Genomic DNA, 17,837 nt, shown 5'->3' on the forward strand with positions numbered 1-17,837 from the left:
GAAAAATCACCTCAAAAAGGCAGCCTCAAAAGCGTGGCTACCTTATGTTCTCCAAGAACCAGAAGTTTAATGCATTCAAGACCATCTAAGACAAATGACGTTATCTTTCATTCCTTCCCTCAACCACAGTGCTTTCCTGCCAACTCACACTTCCTAAGAGGACTGAGTGAAAGCTCCTCTAGATCACTATGCAAGAAAAAAAGTGCAACAACAGTGCTCATAAACAAGATGTTGTACAGTCAAAATCCTTACTGAGAACGTTTTCCCATTGCCAGTAACCGTATAACCTTCCTCAGAAGCTAATGGCTGCAGGTTGAACACAAAGCCAGTGTTTGGATCTCGCGCAGAGCAGGACTGGAAAAAAATTACAACAAAGTTAGTTTCTTCTTCTGCATTTCTTCTGTTTAGATTTTACCTCTAACTCATTTCAAGAGCCAAAGCAGTGATTTAGACATATTCCTATCCTGCATACCAGAACACCAGATAACAGCTCTGGCAGTGGCTTCATTCAATTATTTTGTACATTTGTTCAATTCTTTTTGTCCACTGACATCAGCCACACCAACATATCAAAGTGGAATTTAACAGATGGCACCTATCATATTAGCGAAGAGCAAAGAAATTTTAACTAAGGGCTGTTTTCACACTACTGTTGATGTTGAGACCTGTAAAGCAGAAGCAACTGAGTAGATTGCACAGAATATTCTGCATTGGAAGGGATCCAACTGTTTAATGTATGGATTGTATGGGGATCAAACCCTCAACCATGGTGTTATTAGCACATGCTCCAAGCAACTGAGCTAGTCTCAGGCTTTAGTGTGAAAAAAGCAAAGTCTCATCTGATGATCTGCCGAAAACAAGGACAATACATATCCATACATATAAACTCAGTTTTATTAGCAACATAGCAAGGGAATGCAACTTTAAATGAAGCATACAAGAGGGAGTAAACTATTCTCAAGAGAAAGTACCTGAATATTTTGGTCAGAAGTTAGACATTTCAGAAATACTTCAAAAATAAAGCAGTAAAATATCACAAGACTACATTGTGACCAACTTGAGACTTCACTTTAGTTAGTTTTCTTCAAGAGCAACCAAGAGTGCTAGAAAAAAACACTGTACATTGAGACTACAAATATGATTTACATTCTCCTTTCTCACCTGAGAATCATCTTTTGTTTCCTTGATTGGGCAAGCAGCCTCAGTTTCCCATAAGAAAGTGGCCACACAATCCAGAATAGCTACAAACCGTGGGCTGCTACTCTGGAAACAGATTGCAGAGGAAGACCAGAGTAAGTGTAATAGCTAACACTTTGTCAAGTTTGAGATTCCCCATTATGAGAAACTATCAGGTTCTTCTAAAAGACTTCACTTCAAAGGCACACAATTCCCCACTTCCCTCTCCCTGATCTATTTTGAAGGTCATCACTGAAAACTTGGTCTAGTTAAACATTTACCATTTGACCAAGCATTAGTCAAGAACTGAATCTGATACCCAAATACTCAGATTAAAGTCAATATTTAATTTAGACATGTATAACTAGATATTGTCTCAGTCTAAGCTTTGAGGAGTTTTGGGGTATAATACATAGTTCATAATTTAAAAAAAAAAAAAAGCAAAAGTAAAGCAACAGAAATTTGTTAGATGAAGTAACAAGGTAACAGGGTAACAGGAATATTAATTATGTACACTTCATGTCAGTGTTTTCAGACAAAAGCAACCCAGCTCATAACTGCTCCATGTCACAGATTTTTTACCACATCTCTTGGGCAAAAGATCACATGGGTAAGGGGAGAGCAAGACCTGCAGATTCACAAAACCAGGAAGAACAAGTCTACACAAGCTTAAGTCTAACAATCCCCTCAATCTAATCTTCAGTATGTGGAGTTGTAGCCCCAAAATCTCTATAGACTTAAGAATTCTACAATCAACAATCTATGGAGAATGAAGAACCTGAGCCTGAGGATACACATTACAATATTTTTCCTCTTAAGAGTGTCCACAATGTTTGCTGTTTTAAGTACTCATGTATTTTTCAAGCTAATTAGACTAGTCTGAAACACTATTGTTCATCAAGGCTGTTAGTTTTTATCTAGTTCTTGTTTATGATAAAATAATCAGACACATGCTTCTCTAGCATCTAAATCAGTTTCATTTTTACATCTCAATTCTAAACCATCAAGAAGTCTCCCTTGCCACGAATCTGCTATGCACTACACATCTTCATGTGGCTTCATGTTACAGGATAAGAAACCTACTATGATGAAATAACAACTGGAAGATCATTTGTCCTTACAAGAGTGCCCCTGGAACAGACAAAGTGGATGGTGGTGGTATAAGTAGTTGTCTTGCCATCAGCATTGATGCACACGGAGCCATTTGCATACGTTAGAGAAACATGTCCAGGTCTTTCAATTACTAGTTCTTTGCTGGCAACACCAAGATTACTAATAGAAGTGACTTCAGAATAAGAAGCCTAGAAATAAAGAAAAGCATGTCAACAACTATTAAAAAATTAGATACAACCAAAAAGAAGATACCTACTACAGTACTCTTGTACACAGTTTGAGAGCTTTGAAGATAACAAAGGTATAGAGATACCACTACATTTTTCTTTCCTATTCTGTATTCAAGTTTCACATATTTAACAGACAACCTCCACAACCACGTATGGTTTCATTTTTGTTGTTTTTATTTTTAGTAAAATAAGGTGCTTGTAGTACCTCAAAACACCTGTCTACATCTCCCAGGCTACATAGCATAGCAATTTAGGGAGGCCTATGTCTTCTGTAGTAGGTAGAATGTATTGTAAAGCTCTTTAAAACATGTGGAAGCCTCCAGATGTTCTCAATTGACTTTAGGGATCTGCCATGCTTAGCTAAGGCTAAAAATCACTGACAGAAACCGAGCACTAGAAGAACAGTAGGTGCTACTACCAAAGTCTGAAGTCATTATCACTTAAACATAACTGGTGCTTCCTAGTTTTAAGAAACTACTTTAAGTCAATAGCAGCAACAAACTGAAGAATATACCTCCAAAACAGCTGTCCACACACTTCGGCCCTTGAAATTTTTTTTTAACAACTCTTTAGATTGACCCAATGTGCTCACCTTTTAACCACTATCTCAAGCAGTGAAGTAATGAAGCCCTAAAGTGTCTCTACACGTACAGTAAGCAGCCTTGCACAACAAAGCCTATTGCAAGCACAGGGAGTAAGTAATAATTCTCTCTTAAGTGCTGTGTTGGCAATGACTGGCTTCAGTCACTAACACATCCCCTTAAGGGGGGAAGGTGTTCTCTCTGTTTGACAGAAGGAATTTGGACAGCTTGGGGAGCCTCTAGTTCAGCTTTCCCTACAGCTCTGAGCAGCAATAAAGTCAGGCAGTGGGCAATGGGCCAATTCAGCCTGTCAGCTGCTATCACTTCCATGATAAATTGTTATACTTCAGGGCAATACAGAAGCAGAAGCCCATAACAACCACCAGCATTGTTTCTTCTTTTATTTGCTTGGCAACATCTGCCTAATCTACTCTTCAGATCCAAAGCAAGCTTAGGGAGGGCAGGGATGCAAAAAAGAATCTTTAAACAAATCTTTTCCACAGTTCAATCTAAAACAAGCCAAAAGCATGACAAAATATCCAGGAGGACAGCCTGTTCCTAAAGAATTGTGTATTCCTAGCAGTCTCTGAGACTCCAGCAATTTATACAAAAGAGATGCAGTTTGCCTGCCTCTGAAACACAGGGCAAAAATCATGAGTGTCAAACATGACATTGGTACACTTGTAAAAATTAAGGCTTTGTGTAGTTCTTTGAAGAGGTGGACAGGAGTGCTACCATTTTGCTACTGTTATGCAACCATTATGGTACACAGAATATCCCTTTGCACAAGGAGTCAGAATTCACATGGCTGTCTTAATCTCACTCACATGGCAAACCAGCTCTGAGCTGGGATGGAAAGGGTACTCACAGAAACATGATTATATTCCATCTGACAGACAGATGCTCGCCGGTCACATCCTGGGACAGCAATCAGGGGTCGACAGACGTTTATGTAGTACTTCTTGCGCTCACTTGGTCTTGAATTATCCATGGCATACCAGTTTTCACCTCTCTTCTCAGATTTTGCTAATCTGAGCAGAAAGAGAAGGGTCTGCTCTAAGGACACGTGCTTCATAGACTCTCTCCAGCTTTCTCAGTCTCAAGAAACAGAGCAACCCTAAGGCATTCCTGACTAACCTCCCCTTCATTCTTAAGTGCTACAATTAGAAAGAATACTCCTGGGACACAGAACACAGTTAACAAGGTAGTATGTTTTTATAAGCAAAACCATCCCAAAAAGTCAGTTTACATCCTAGGAGGCAAACCAACATGCTAGAGGGATTTCAACATACTTGCAGTCAAGACCATGACAACAGGTGAAGCTTCTGGTGCTGTCTACACAGGAAACCAACTTCAGCCAGAACTATCAGCCAGAACACCAAACTAGAATAGCTAAGTTACAGTGTACGTATCACTTTCCTACCTTGACAAGTCATATTGGTCCATGGTGTTGCGATCTGTCACAACACATTCCAGTGGAATTTCTGGACAAGCATGTTCAGTGTACCACCTGAAGTTGTAGGTATAGTTATCTTCTTTCTACAAATGAGCAGAATAGGTAAGACACTTTTCACACTGACAGCTCTGTGACTCACAGCTACTGCTTTATATGCCAAGCTTGGTATCTCCCCTTGGTTTTGGGATGTACTTCTCAGACTGATTTGTGCTGGTCTGTCCTGTTACAGATCTTGTCAATCCCTGTGTCACCAAAAATGCTCTTGCCAAAAAAACCTGCTCTGGTGCTGTTAAGCCACTGTCTGCTGTGTACACAGTCCTACCATCTGTTACTTCTCAGCCAGTTTGGTTTTTTCCCAGATAGAAATACAAGACAATCAAAAGCACTAATAATTACATAGCCCAGGGACTAGAGGAGAGTGAGGTAAGAATCTGGATCCAGGTAAACAGCTTACTGTTCACTGGTCAAGGAAAGTTTTATGGCTGCAACATGAGTGAAATATACCAAGAGAAATAGTTATTTATTTTAGTCTGCTTTACAGATACTGGGTATTTCCACACTTAACACTCTGCTTGTACTGACCTATTAGCTGTTGTCAGTATTTTAGGATGGAGATCCTTCCTTTCTTCATATAGAACTTCTTACCTGATACTCAGGCTGACCTATTCCAGAATCATGGTCACACAGGAAAGTTATGAGGGTAGAGCGCTGTGTTTTATTCTCATCGTTGTATGCTGCACCATTTTTGTAGATCAACTGAATCAGGCCATCATAATAGGAAAGTTTGGAACTGGGCAGTCCAAGACTCCAAGACTGATCATCACTAGAAAAGAAAAAGTGAGTTTTGAGAGTGAACAGAATGCAAACTTGTCTCTAAGAGAAATCTTACAAATAGAAACCATATAAGTTTATACAAGACACCATAGTAAGACAAAATAATTAAATAAGGTTGACTACACCTCAGTGAGTTGGGATAAAAAAAATGCTGCCAAAAGGAAACTTAAAACACGAACAGATGCCCTCCTTGGAAAAGCAAAGGAAGTTACATTTGCTAAGATATCTAGAAAACTTTAATATTCCCATGTCTAAAAGAGTGACAATACCATCAAGTTCTCATTCTCCAAAGAAGTCAAACTGCAAACACCCTCATCTTGGGGTCAAACTGGCCTCATCCGATTACATATGCACAATGAAGACCTAGCACTGCACAACAGTTCACTGCTAGGTATCAGCTTGGGTTCTGGAGTGTTTCTTCACTGACTTAACATCAACTCTATCAGACCTAGCTTGATCATCTTCCTCTGTAGAACATTTCTAGGGTCTGCAGTGAATGTCCTTGGCTGAAGAATAACTCAGAGCCAAGTACTGCTGCAAGTGTTTGCACTGCACCCCATCTCTGGCAGCAGGCTGACCTGGAACCTGAAATGCAGAGATACTACCTCAGACATAGTTTGTAGGAGGCAAAAGCAGTAATGCTGTCAGAGTAGCAGTACACACTGGGACCATGCCTGCAACAGCCCATTTAGCAAGGGAGATCATAAAATTGTTAAGGACAAAGACTTGATCTGGTAGGCCCAACTATCAAGTTAGCACCACCACCAAATCTTTACCACTGAACCATGTCCTCAAGTCCATATCCACACATTTTTTTTGAACACTTCCAAGCATGGCAGTTCCACCACTTCCTTGGGCAGCCTGCTTCAATGCCTGACAACCCCTTGCATGAAGAAACTTTTCCTACTATCTAATCTAAACATCCACTGGCACAACCTGAGGCCATATGGTACGACATCCAAGCTCTGGGCTTCACCTCTACCTAAGGGAGCCCCTGCTCATCCCAAGTGCAGCAAGCTCACATTCTTTAGGCCAGCTCTTGGAATAGAGCTGACCCTCAATCTCTGGATTATAGGTTGCCTTAATACAGCTGTAGCAGTAAATCTGGAGTTTACAGTCCCTAAAGATAACAAAAGGGAGAGCAATGGGCACATTCCATCTCACAAGTTAGCTCTAAGCAAGACTACATATATGTGCATTTGGCTTGAAACAGCTGGCAATGTAATTACTGCAAATTATATGCTAATTACCTGATCTATTAGAGGTAGCCCAGTAATTACATGCAAATTGTTCATTGTTGCACACTGACAACAACACATCATGCAACAAGAGATCTTCCCTTACAGACAACAGAATGAGTTACTCACCTCCGCGCTACTTGGCACGCTGCCGATTTTGTGTGACACCGATCATCAGGCAGACTACCACAGACACTTATGTAAAACAAGTACTCCTTAGTAGTAATTGTATAGAAACTTTTTGCCTTGGCCAGAGGTGACAAATCAAAAGAGAAGCCTAATCAGAAAGGAATAAACTGTATCAGTTTGATTTTGTCCTGATCTCTCCCACAGGTTTTGATTCAATCACATAGCTAGCTCACCTCCCCTTGAATAAGTCTCAGTCTATGTAATTGCTGTTCCAGAAACAAAGTGGACAAAGTAAAAGCATGGTTTCTTATACCGAGAGATCTACTTCAGTAAAATACACATTACATCATTTTACTACATTCACTAAGGGAGTATTAAGCTCATGCTGTTCTGATCTTCCATATGCACATACTTAAAACTGTGGGTACTTAGCATTAGGCTGAACTCACTTTGCTCTTGGGTATCATAAGGACTTACATGTGGGATAAGTTGTATCCCTAATAACCTTTTGATTTGCTGAACAGAAATACATACCTGCCTGTGGATCAGACACCTGACAGTCATCTCCTTCAGTTTTAGACAGGACACAGGCAGCAGCAGTATACCACTCAAATGCATATGAACACTCACGCTCTGCCATCAAGATTGGAGCACTTTCTAGATCACCTGGTATCACAAGGGCAACACATTACACATACAGACAGCCAGGCTGCCAACAGGAACTAGGAATCTACACCTAAAAAAACTAATTTCTCCTCAAAAGCCAATGTAACTGTTACAGTACTTCCTCTTTGAAAATGGAACCAAAAATATTTTTCACAGTCTTTGCATCCTCCTCCCCAAAACTAAAAGTTTACCCCAGAAGTAAAGGCGCAGGGCTTAATCTGCTCCTGAGAACTATCACAATATTTGAAAAAATGTCTAGTTTGATATACAAAACTGGTGTTTTACCACAAAGCAATAGCTGTATTAGCAAATAGTGCATAATCTGATCCTAACAGACAGCACACTCGAAAGTTCCAAGTTCCTCAGGCTGAGGTAGAGGAACACAGGTTTTCTGTTTTCCTGGGAGATAGTTAATTAGCAGGCTATTATAATCAACATGAACTTCTGCAAATGTTTCTGCCTTTCACAAACTGCCAGCAGTTTAGATACAAACAATATTTATTGGAAAAGAAGGCTAAAGTATTTTATCTCAGTTCAGAACTACTCTTTCCCATCAAGACAATCTAGAGAAAGTGCTTCCAGATATTTGTATCGCTTCCAGATATTTGTGGAGTTCTAAACACTTAGGTATACTTTAATCATGTTCAGAAGCATCTTATTTCAAGAGTTTTTAAAGAGTACTTGCATAAAAGGTAAACAGAACTAAATATCTGCAATTACATTGCCATCATGCTAGTAAACCCTGATGCTTCAAGCTTTTGCGAGATAGAAGACAAAAGCATATGCTAATATTCAGCACTCTCATCTGGGCTTATTACATAACCTTCAGTTTTTAACTGGATCAATTAACAGGGTGTGGGTATTCTCACCTGGTCTGCATATTAGAGTGATGACTGTTTGGATTTTCTCTTTTTCTTTAGAAGGACAGCTATCACCATTTGAATAGATAAGTTGAATATTTTCTCCAACCTTTTTTGGAGAAGATACAAATGTTCCAAGATTCTTACTGTTGTTTTGCTTATCTGTAAAAACAGTAAATACAGAACTTTTGTTTCTCTGAAAAGAAGTGAAGTTTCTGTTAGATACTAAGACTTTCCACTTGTCTAGGTAATGAGAAAACATCATTAGGAGCTTTATTTTACCTTGCCAAACCATGCTGCAAAGCCTATGGTTCTTTAGTTAGAAAAATATGTGCATTCTTTCTTCAAGCATCTCTGAGATCACAAAAGAAATGTGCTCCTAACTTCTATTTCCTGAGATAAATGAAGGCACTCAGAAAAACCGACCGCATTTGCACAGGAAGTGCCAAGCCTTCAGAGGCTTAAAAAAACAGTGAACCAAAAAAACTCCAAAAACACCACCAACAAAAACCCCTGACTCACCTACAGAGCAAACAGCAGCACCATCTGAACAGCTGAAAGCTCCTCCTCTCTTCAACACCTTATGGCAGACATTGATGTAGTAATGTTTCCTTCCTACCTCAGAAAAGCTACTGTCCACAGCTTCCCAGTTCTGGGCTGACTCTGAAATATAGAGCATTGTTAAGAACAAGTCATCTGGCTAAATGGTTTCAGCATCTCCATGCCAAAATACCTCTTATTATAGGGTACACCACAATTGTGTCATAACCTCTCCTTCAGAGTATGCCCCAGCACACAGAAGTTCTGATTTCAGCTCCATTCCCCCACCAGCTGAGATTACCACCTGCATCTGTCCCCTGAAGCCACAGCTTCCAAATCCTGCCATTTTTGGATAGGTCCAAAGGTGTCTCCTTTGTACAAGCCACTGGGTGGAAGCTGCTGAGCCATGGTGACTCCCGACTTGCTCAGGCTGCCCAGAGAGATGGTGGATGCCCCCTCCCTGGAAGTGGTCAAGGCCAGGCTGGACAAGGCTTTGAGCAAACTGGTCTAGTGGAAGCTGTGCCTCCCCACGACAGAGGAGTCAGGCTAAATGATCTTCAACGGCCCCTTCCAACACAAACTGTGATTCTGTGACTGAAAACCACTTACGATGGCAGCAACCAAGGCAGTCACAGACATGGTGACTGAGGGTCTCAGTCTTTTTGGAACGAGGGAAGCAAACACCAGCATCTCAGAAATTCACTAAGAACAACAAAAGCTGACTAATACTCAGCTAAAGAATGGCACTGGAGGTGGCATGTAAACTCAGGACTGTAGAAGTAACTGAAAGCCAGTTTTTATTGCCATACCTGAACTGCGGATAAGAGGTGACAAGTCATAGTGTTTTCTCTTATCAGTAACTCTGCAAAGGAGATCTTTTTTCTCTTTAACACAGGCGTATTTTGTATCCCAAGTAAAAAAATAGGTGCAGTCAACTTCACCAGTGAATACTGGAGTTCCTCTACCATCATTACCTTAACATGAAAAACAGATGAACACATATGAGGTTTCTAGTGAGGGAAGGGGAAAAAAGCAAGGAGACTTGAGGACTAGCAACTAGCAAGGAAGGCAAGAAGTCCTTTTGCTACAGAGGACTTGAATTTCTAGTTTTTTACCATTGGCTAAGAAAAAAAGGCTCTTTTATACTTCCATCTTCTCAACCATTAGTGTAAATTTAAACTAGCAGTGCTACTACACAGCACATCCTGCCAGCTATCGAAACTACTGCTTAATGTAACAATATTTATTTCTTGTGTTAGTTGTGGCTCAAAGCAAGCATTCATTTGAGCATAAGGTCTACTAGCAAGCACTGGAGTCAAATCCTGAGCAGAGCTGTCAGAGCTTGTTAAACTCACCTGCTGTTTCATTGCACTCGAAGTTTATGACGGTCATTCTCTGAAAGCCGGAACTACATGCATCCCCATTCGGATAAATTAAAGTGAGATCCCCATCAGAGTACCTGAGTAAGAAATCAGTTTTAGATAGAAATGTGGGGTCAGACAATCACACAGTGTTCTTCACATAACAGAAGTCACATTCTTGTTCATTTATTGTCTCACTCCAAGGGAAAACAAATGCTAGTTCAAAATCAATAATGACATTTCTACAGCAAAGAAGACTTGCATCCACTGATTTTTCTGATCAATTTTCATTAATTTCTATAGAAATTAAATAATGCTTTAAAGCTCCCCTAGGTATGGAGGGATATCTATTCCCACTAGTTTATTGTGAGGCTGTTTCTGCACAAGGAGGAAGTCATACTTCCTGGAAGATCACTGCAATGACCTGTTACAGACAAAATTAATTCATATCCACATGAATTAATCTCTGCTTTACAATCTCATGCAAACTATTATCCCTATATGCCACTTGGGAATCAGCTTCTGATACTGCTTTACAGGTAAAACATGTAAAAAGAAGGGCAACAGGCAGTGCACCAAAATCTGCAATTAGGACAACAAAGTGGAAGTCTTCCTGTCCAGTCAATGGCCTCTGCCAACCTCACTGGCTCCTCTGTTTGCTAATGCTATCCTGTTATACTGTGACAGTTTTTCTGACAAAAAAAAAAGACCAAAAATGCTTGCATTTTGTATCAATTGTTGATTACGTAACAAGTAAGAAAGCATCAAAGCAGGAAACAGACCAATCAGACCAGTTAGCAGGGCTGAAAAGCATTTACACACCTTAGGGTTTGGTTCGCAAATCTTCCTGCCACTTTTTGCTGGTTATTTGAAAGTTTTACTTGGCAAGATGAAATGTATCCTGTACTGTCCTTGCAGTTACCTGCAGTGGTTTTCCCACATACATTCAAGTAATAGTAATACTCTTCTTTGTCATCTTTGGCTGAATATGGTGTGACATATTCTGAATGAATTTTAAAAAAAAAAAGTTTTAACACACATCAGGACAGACATGAAACTCCAAATATCAACACAGGACATTTTTTCTGTCCCTAAATAAGGAAATGCAAAACTGGCTATTAAAAACCACAAAAATAAGAGAAAAATACTGAGCTTACCTGAAAATTGATTAAGTGGACTTAAATCAATGGAGATATCATGTTGCTCATTAGTCAGAATACAGGTCTTACTCTCCAGGTAATCCCTGTGACAGGCATACTCAGTAACCCACTCAATTTCATACCGGCAGTTTGTTTTTGCTGTAAGTTTGGGACCTGCACTCTAAAATATAAGTGAACAGAAATTAAATTATAAGTAGACTTACTTGAAATATAATCTTTAAAACAACAGTATCACATTCCTCTAAGGTCAGTAACAACTACTTCACCTCTAAATTACTTAAGATGTGCAAACAGTGTTTCTGGCCTCTCAGAAATAGGTGTTGGGAAGAAATAAAACAGGTCTTATAAATGATGTGGCAAACTATTACAAGTCTAAGCAGAAGTAAAGCATCAGACATTAGGAGAAGGACAGCAAAAGTAATAGTGCTTTTAAAAGTACTTTTCCTTAATGTGTTGGAAAAAGCAAAGATGTGAGCCCAAATGGCCTAAGCTTGGATTGTGTTTGCCTCAGAGAAGTCCTCAATGCAGGAAATAAGAGGTCAAATGCCCTCTGAAGGCAAAGCAGACTTTTAGACACTGGTGTTTTAGCAACTTTGATTCCCTTGGTCCAAATCAAAATATAGATATTTGAGAACTCTTTAGCCAACAATTCTACCAGATGAGCTTCTGTGGTGATAAATTTTTGCACATCTGGGAGAAGCAGTAGTCTTGGTTTTCTTCACTTTAAAGTGAAACACTAGAAATTCAAATTGTTTCATAAATCTGTATTTCCACCATCTACTGGAACAACTGGCAGCTACACAGGTATGAGGTAAGTTACCGGTACAAGTATCATCAGTAATACCACTCATCCTACAAGAGTGCATAGCTATAGCAAGGTACTACAAGGTGACAGTAGACAAGAGCCGAGTTTATTTCTGCAGCAACAAGAGTGAAGCACAGTATCTATCTAGGTCATACGAGGGACTAAGCATTAAACCAAAAATTAGCCAGACAAGAGCTCCCTCTTCACTCATCTGCAACAAAAACCATCACTATATGAAACGGCAGAGCATTAGCAATTGCCCAGTTCAAGGAGTGTAGGTTGCTGAAATTATCCAGCATTACTTTGAAGTGACTGTCACACTGCATTCAAGTTAGGCTAAAACAGTGTCCTGCATAAACTGAGTTGTTGCTGAACACTACAGATTTTTACTTAAAGTTAAAAAGAATTCATGAGCCTGCTTATTAAGTGACAGACTCTTGCCATGCAATGACACTTACTAGCGACTTTTTTTTTTTACCCTGAGGAAGAACAGATTAATAAAGAAACCAAGTAACAGGCAACAGCTATAAGCACGTCCAGCCTGACTGAAGAGGAAGCGTGCTCATTAGCAAGCAAAGCTCTGCGCCAATGTGCCCAGGATTAACTCTACTAAATTCATCCTATGCTTAGAGATAAGCCTTGAACCTGTAAAGGGACAACCAAATTCACCAATACAAGAGACCACACACTCCTGGGGAAATTCTACTCAGGTTCTTGTTATTTCTTAAGTTCTAGAAGACTTTAAGAGTACATGTAGAACCTCACACCCTTCATAAGCTACAAGCCAGAAATACTTATGCTCTCTTCAGGTTTGAATAAAAACAAAAAATAAAACAAAAGTTAAATACCAACCAGTTAACACAAACTAAAACATTGAAGTTACCTCTTCTCCCCTCTTTGATGGGCAAACAAAAGTGATGGTCACTGCTGGATTGTGGCCTAGGCAGAAGCTTGGCCTTTCTTCATCATGCTTGTATTGTCTCTCATAACTCAACACAAGCCTAGAAATAGAAAACAACAAACCAAAAAGACAGTTAAGACACCGCACTCTACAGAAGAAGGATATTCTTGAAATGCTCAATCTTTGCTAGACGCTCCAACAGAATGTATCAATGTAGCCCTGCTCCTGACAGCAACTTTTAGGGAGATCCTCATTCCTTTAATCTTAAGAGTTAATTAAAAATAAAAACTAAAATAGTCCCAGCAAAATTAATACAGTACCTTCTGGTACCCTACTTAAGACTACGCTGAATGCCTTGTGACTCATATTGTAGCAAGAATTTAGCTAATAATCACAGGAACACAGGATAATCACAGTTTTGCTCTCAAAACTACTGCTGGAGAGCAGATGTGGCAAATGCTCTTACAACTTTTGAAAGCAGTACCCATTCAGGTTTTGCCACATTCCTGTACTTTATCACCTCTCTACATATAAACTCTTCCCATTCTGCCCCCAGAATTAACAGCAAAACAAACTCATCAGCAAATTGACAGAAGCAAGGCAAATGGATCAGATCAGGTGAAGCAGGAGACGCAGATTAAAACATAGTAAATATCTGACAGGGAGACAAATAGCAAGATAACTTAGATGAGAGAACAGGACGATCACCACAACTTCCCAGCTATGCATTATTATCCTATGCAGTTTAACAGGCAGAAGACAACATCTCCTAGAGCAGTGACATTCTGGCTTCAGATTAGCCAAACCACAGAAAGGCAACATCTGGTCCTATTCCCAATTTTTGAAGTACTCCTGGGGAGTAGAATGCCAAAGAGCCAAATGCATTTAGCCTGTGGGCCCTCAGACAGTACCAAATCTTACTCCCTCTGTGGGCCAAGAGCACTAATCACCCCTTGCCACTAAGAGTTCTGCAACTCTGTAAAATGGAGTCTCTCACAACAAAGGAGAAAATTTGATCTGTCATGGCAGTACCACAGTATAGACTGCTCTGACAGTATTTTTAATAGTTTTCTGCTAATGCTTCAACACTGAAGAGGTATTAATGTTATGTTTTAGGAGACTCATTTGTTACCAAGAGCACTGTTTCCAAGACAGATGACTGAAGTGCCCACAGAAGTATTACCACAGAAATTGCATACCTGTCTTTGTCTTGAAGCTTCAGCTGCTCCTTTGGACGGCCAACATCATATGCCAGACCATCACGTAACAAGCAAGCAGCACTGCCAGCAGGGCACTTTCTGGTCTCTCCACTTGAACTTCCTGGTTATAGCACATAGAAAAGAAGTTATAGAAGTCAGTTTCTAAGCCCTGCTGTACCTAAAGTATCTTGCCATTTCATCTGTGGGTTCTTCTGAAAATAGTTCTAAAAAAACAGGCTACATTAGAATGTAAAACTGACAAGACAAAACCTGCAGTGCTTGTGGTAATTCATGCTGCCCTGGTTGGTGACAGCAACTTCATCCTTCCTGACAAAACAGCTGCAGCTAATTGCTACTACAGCTGCTGGATACACAGGGCTTTGAAAACTTCCAAAAGTGTGCCAAGTATTTCTTTTTTTCCCCACAACCAAGTCAGGGCTAACTCCTCCTTACTCCTCCCCTCCTTTGTTTCTTATTAATCATCTAATTCAAAGCTGTCAGCAAAAAGTTCCATACTAGTGAGATGTTTAAAAGACTAGACCTCTCACTAAAACTAGAAGCATTAAACCCTTAACAGGGGCACAAAACATATTTAACTGCTACATAAAAAATGCAGTGGGAGTATACAGCTAAACTAACCTTTTCAGCAAGTTTCAAATATGTGTTTTTGCTGGTTTAATTCCTTATACGTATAGCTTTCAATTGAGAGTGAAGTGCTAGCTATGCACCAGTACTTAGGCAAGCACCTAAACAGTGCTTAGATGCACTTCGATGCTTTTAGATGTACCTCAGGATATTCATCTGGAACTGGGCAACAACCTGGAGTCCAAACGAATAAACTTGGAGCATATGAAGCCCTGTGAAAAATATTGGTCCTATCTGGCAGCAAACAAAACACAGACACAAGACAAGCTGCCCTCTCCCACTCAGAAAAAGGCACTTAAAACTGTGCCAACAGTACTTGCACATCCAGAAGGGGCAGATCTCCGAACACCTCAATACTTGGAGAATAGGGAGTGCAAAATAATTATCTAAATCTTGAAATACTGAACTTTGGACATAGGACAGCTTTAATGGAGACAATAAAGAAGAACCACATTAGAAGAAATTTACACACTGACAGGTGACACAAAAAACCACTCAAACCTATATCCCTGCAGACATTTATGAACAAGGAATCATCATCAGAATCATCCACCAAGTAGTGTCCTGAAACTTGGATGAGAGGATTCAAGTCATGTTTCTTGAGATCTTCATCAAACGCATAGCAAGGGACCTAGAACAACAACAAAAAATTACATGCAAACCACACTACACTAGTAGAGGGAAGTAATGAACAGGCATATATGAAGCCCTGTTAGTGTGTGGTAAAGTTTTTTTACTTCTGGAAGCTCAAAGATAGACATTAAATTTAGCCTGATTAAAATGAGGCATCCAAAGCTAGACTCATTTGCTCCAGCTTTTAAAAGAGTTTTACTATAAACAACCACCCAATGGACAGAAAAAGTTCAAGAGTTATTTAAAATTCTCAGCTCCACCAACTTCCAACATTTATGCTTTACATGCCTGTGAAAAACATAAGTTTATGGAGGTTGTTCAGATTAATTTGGGGTGGGGGCAGGTAATTAGAGTACAACTGTCACATATGTGAAGAGTAACTTCTGCGTGGATAGTACATAGATTACCTCTTTCACAGGTTTAAACAAGTCTTTCTTGCAAGCCACAAAGGTCCTCCATTCAAAATAGTGCACACACTCTGTTGCTGTTACAAATTCAGGGGTACCCTATTTTAAGTAAGAAAAAATAATGCTTTGAAAAACACACTGGGTTTATTTTACATCTGTAGACATCATGAAGTTTATTCAAGAGATCAAGAAAAACAGAATACAGCACATCAAAGAACAAGGACATACAATTTCTTAATGGCACTCGTTAACAGCAAGATTGTTATATAACAGCTTTGTTAGGCCACTCAAGAAGATGCAAGATGCCAAATCTGTAGTCTGCAGCAATACTCAACATATCCAGTCCCAATATGCAGTGACTGTATTCCATCTTTTAGAAGTGTTCACTATGCCAACTGATAATGACAGAAGCACCAGTCATATCTGCTTACTAGAAAGGAAGACACCAAGAGAAATCCATATAGTAAATAGGTTAACACAGTGAGGCAATGCATGGTTTATCAGCTCCCTTTTATCCTACAGAAACAACTGATTAGCAGTCTCTGCTACACAGAAAGAATATCCCTGACCTGACCCATTTTTATAGGCTCATGTTATACACCTTAGTATATAATTCAAGATGGTTCAGGACTGGATGTTCAACTGAATGCCTCCCAGTGAAAAGACAACCATTTTTCACTTGGCCCTCCATCACCTCAGCTAGAAGCAGTTTAGCACACAAACTGATTACCTCTCTCATTTAACTCTGCCATAAAAGGGGACGAAACAAGTTGTTCCAGACACTATTACAAAATCCTTTTACTAGGTCACGAGATGAACTGAGCTAACCAGAAGAAGTCTGAAGATCAGTATGATCTGGTGTTACAGTTGAAATTGAGCAATAATTTTTAATTTAGTTTAAAGAGTCATCTGCTGAAACAGAACAAGAAGGATTTAAGTCTCTGCTGCACTGGCACTTTGTTTGAATTGGCTGGATTTCCAAGAGGGGGTGTGCAGTAGCATTGTCAGTGCCAAGAGCAGCACCAATAAATACTTCTCCTGAATACACAAATACGTGAACTGATCACAGTCTGTAGCAAGCTCTCCTACCTGTTAAGTGTCTGGAGGGTGTAACTCCAAAAGCACTTTGAAGTGAACTGCATGCACACAGGCCCCTAGAAACTTTCTGGGGATCTCCAATCACATTCTCACAAACAACTATTTCCTCAGAAGCCCAGCTGGCTGTATAAGCACAGTTAGCTCAACAATGTGCAGACCAAGCCCAAGGCTTATTGCTGTCAACTATGCTGCCCCACAACAAGAGGTCAGTCATTTTCTTCAATACTGTTCTATTAAACAGCCCTGCCATATCCGCAGCCAACAATTAAACAACAGCTCACACTGTTTGGTACCCTGCATACTGTAGACTCATTCCTCCATATTAAGCTAATAAAATACTACAGTGCCAACCATGTAGAAACATTAAAGACAAACAAGAGCCCATAACCAGAGCTAGAGCTGCAGACCAGCAACAATTTTTTACCAGGACTGAATTTTGAAAGCCACAATAAATAATTACCTTTAACTTAACAGTAAAATGTAACTGGCTCTTCTTTAAGCTGTGAAGCTCAGTAATCAGTACACCCAAAAGTACAGCAAGTCTCTTTACAAAGCAAGTCAGAACTACTTGTCATTTCCATTGAAGATAACAGCACATTATTTAGACTTACCAGTGTTTTCCCACACAGGAAGTTAATATTGCTTTGAATTTGGTGTTCACTGCCTTGCTGCAAGCAGTTACGTGTAGTGTTGAACTCCAGAAGACTTTCAGAAACTTTTTGCAAGGCTAAGTCACCTAGGGTTTAAAAATGAGAAGGTGGGGGGAAAAAGGGTGTTATAATGCAACACCTTCATAGAATCTCAA

The 17,837-nt window shown here is 39.7% G+C and overlaps 1 protein-coding gene across 2 annotated transcripts in view; it reads right to left on the bottom strand.

The window, feature by feature from the left end:
- IGF2R (insulin like growth factor 2 receptor) overlaps positions 1-17,837 on the bottom strand; it is a 55,825-nt gene that overhangs the window by 24,761 nt on the left and 13,227 nt on the right. For both annotated transcript variants that reach the window (XM_041423643.1, XM_041423644.1), the window contains exons 3-21: positions 17,644-17,768; positions 15,935-16,033; positions 15,396-15,525; positions 14,250-14,370; positions 13,033-13,150; positions 11,342-11,504; positions 11,007-11,187; positions 10,179-10,282; positions 9,633-9,797; positions 8,806-8,946; positions 8,293-8,445; positions 7,292-7,423; positions 6,758-6,905; positions 5,202-5,379; positions 4,524-4,639; positions 3,969-4,131; positions 2,298-2,477; positions 1,162-1,263; positions 253-354 (exon numbers count right to left, since the gene is read on the bottom strand). In XM_041423643.1, the coding sequence (XP_041279577.1) occupies positions 253-354; positions 1,162-1,263; positions 2,298-2,477; positions 3,969-4,131; positions 4,524-4,639; positions 5,202-5,379; positions 6,758-6,905; positions 7,292-7,423; positions 8,293-8,445; positions 8,806-8,946; positions 9,633-9,797; positions 10,179-10,282; positions 11,007-11,187; positions 11,342-11,504; positions 13,033-13,150; positions 14,250-14,370; positions 15,396-15,525; positions 15,935-16,033; positions 17,644-17,768 (2,621 nt within the window). The remainder of the gene's footprint in view (positions 1-252; positions 355-1,161; positions 1,264-2,297; positions 2,478-3,968; positions 4,132-4,523; positions 4,640-5,201; positions 5,380-6,757; positions 6,906-7,291; positions 7,424-8,292; positions 8,446-8,805; positions 8,947-9,632; positions 9,798-10,178; positions 10,283-11,006; positions 11,188-11,341; positions 11,505-13,032; positions 13,151-14,249; positions 14,371-15,395; positions 15,526-15,934; positions 16,034-17,643; positions 17,769-17,837) is intronic.

This window comes from Onychostruthus taczanowskii, unplaced genomic scaffold, assembly GCF_017590055.1.
Source record: "Onychostruthus taczanowskii isolate IOZ18803 unplaced genomic scaffold, ASM1759005v1 scaffold8, whole genome shotgun sequence".
NCBI classification, from domain to species: Eukaryota; Metazoa; Chordata; class Aves; order Passeriformes; family Passeridae; genus Onychostruthus; species Onychostruthus taczanowskii.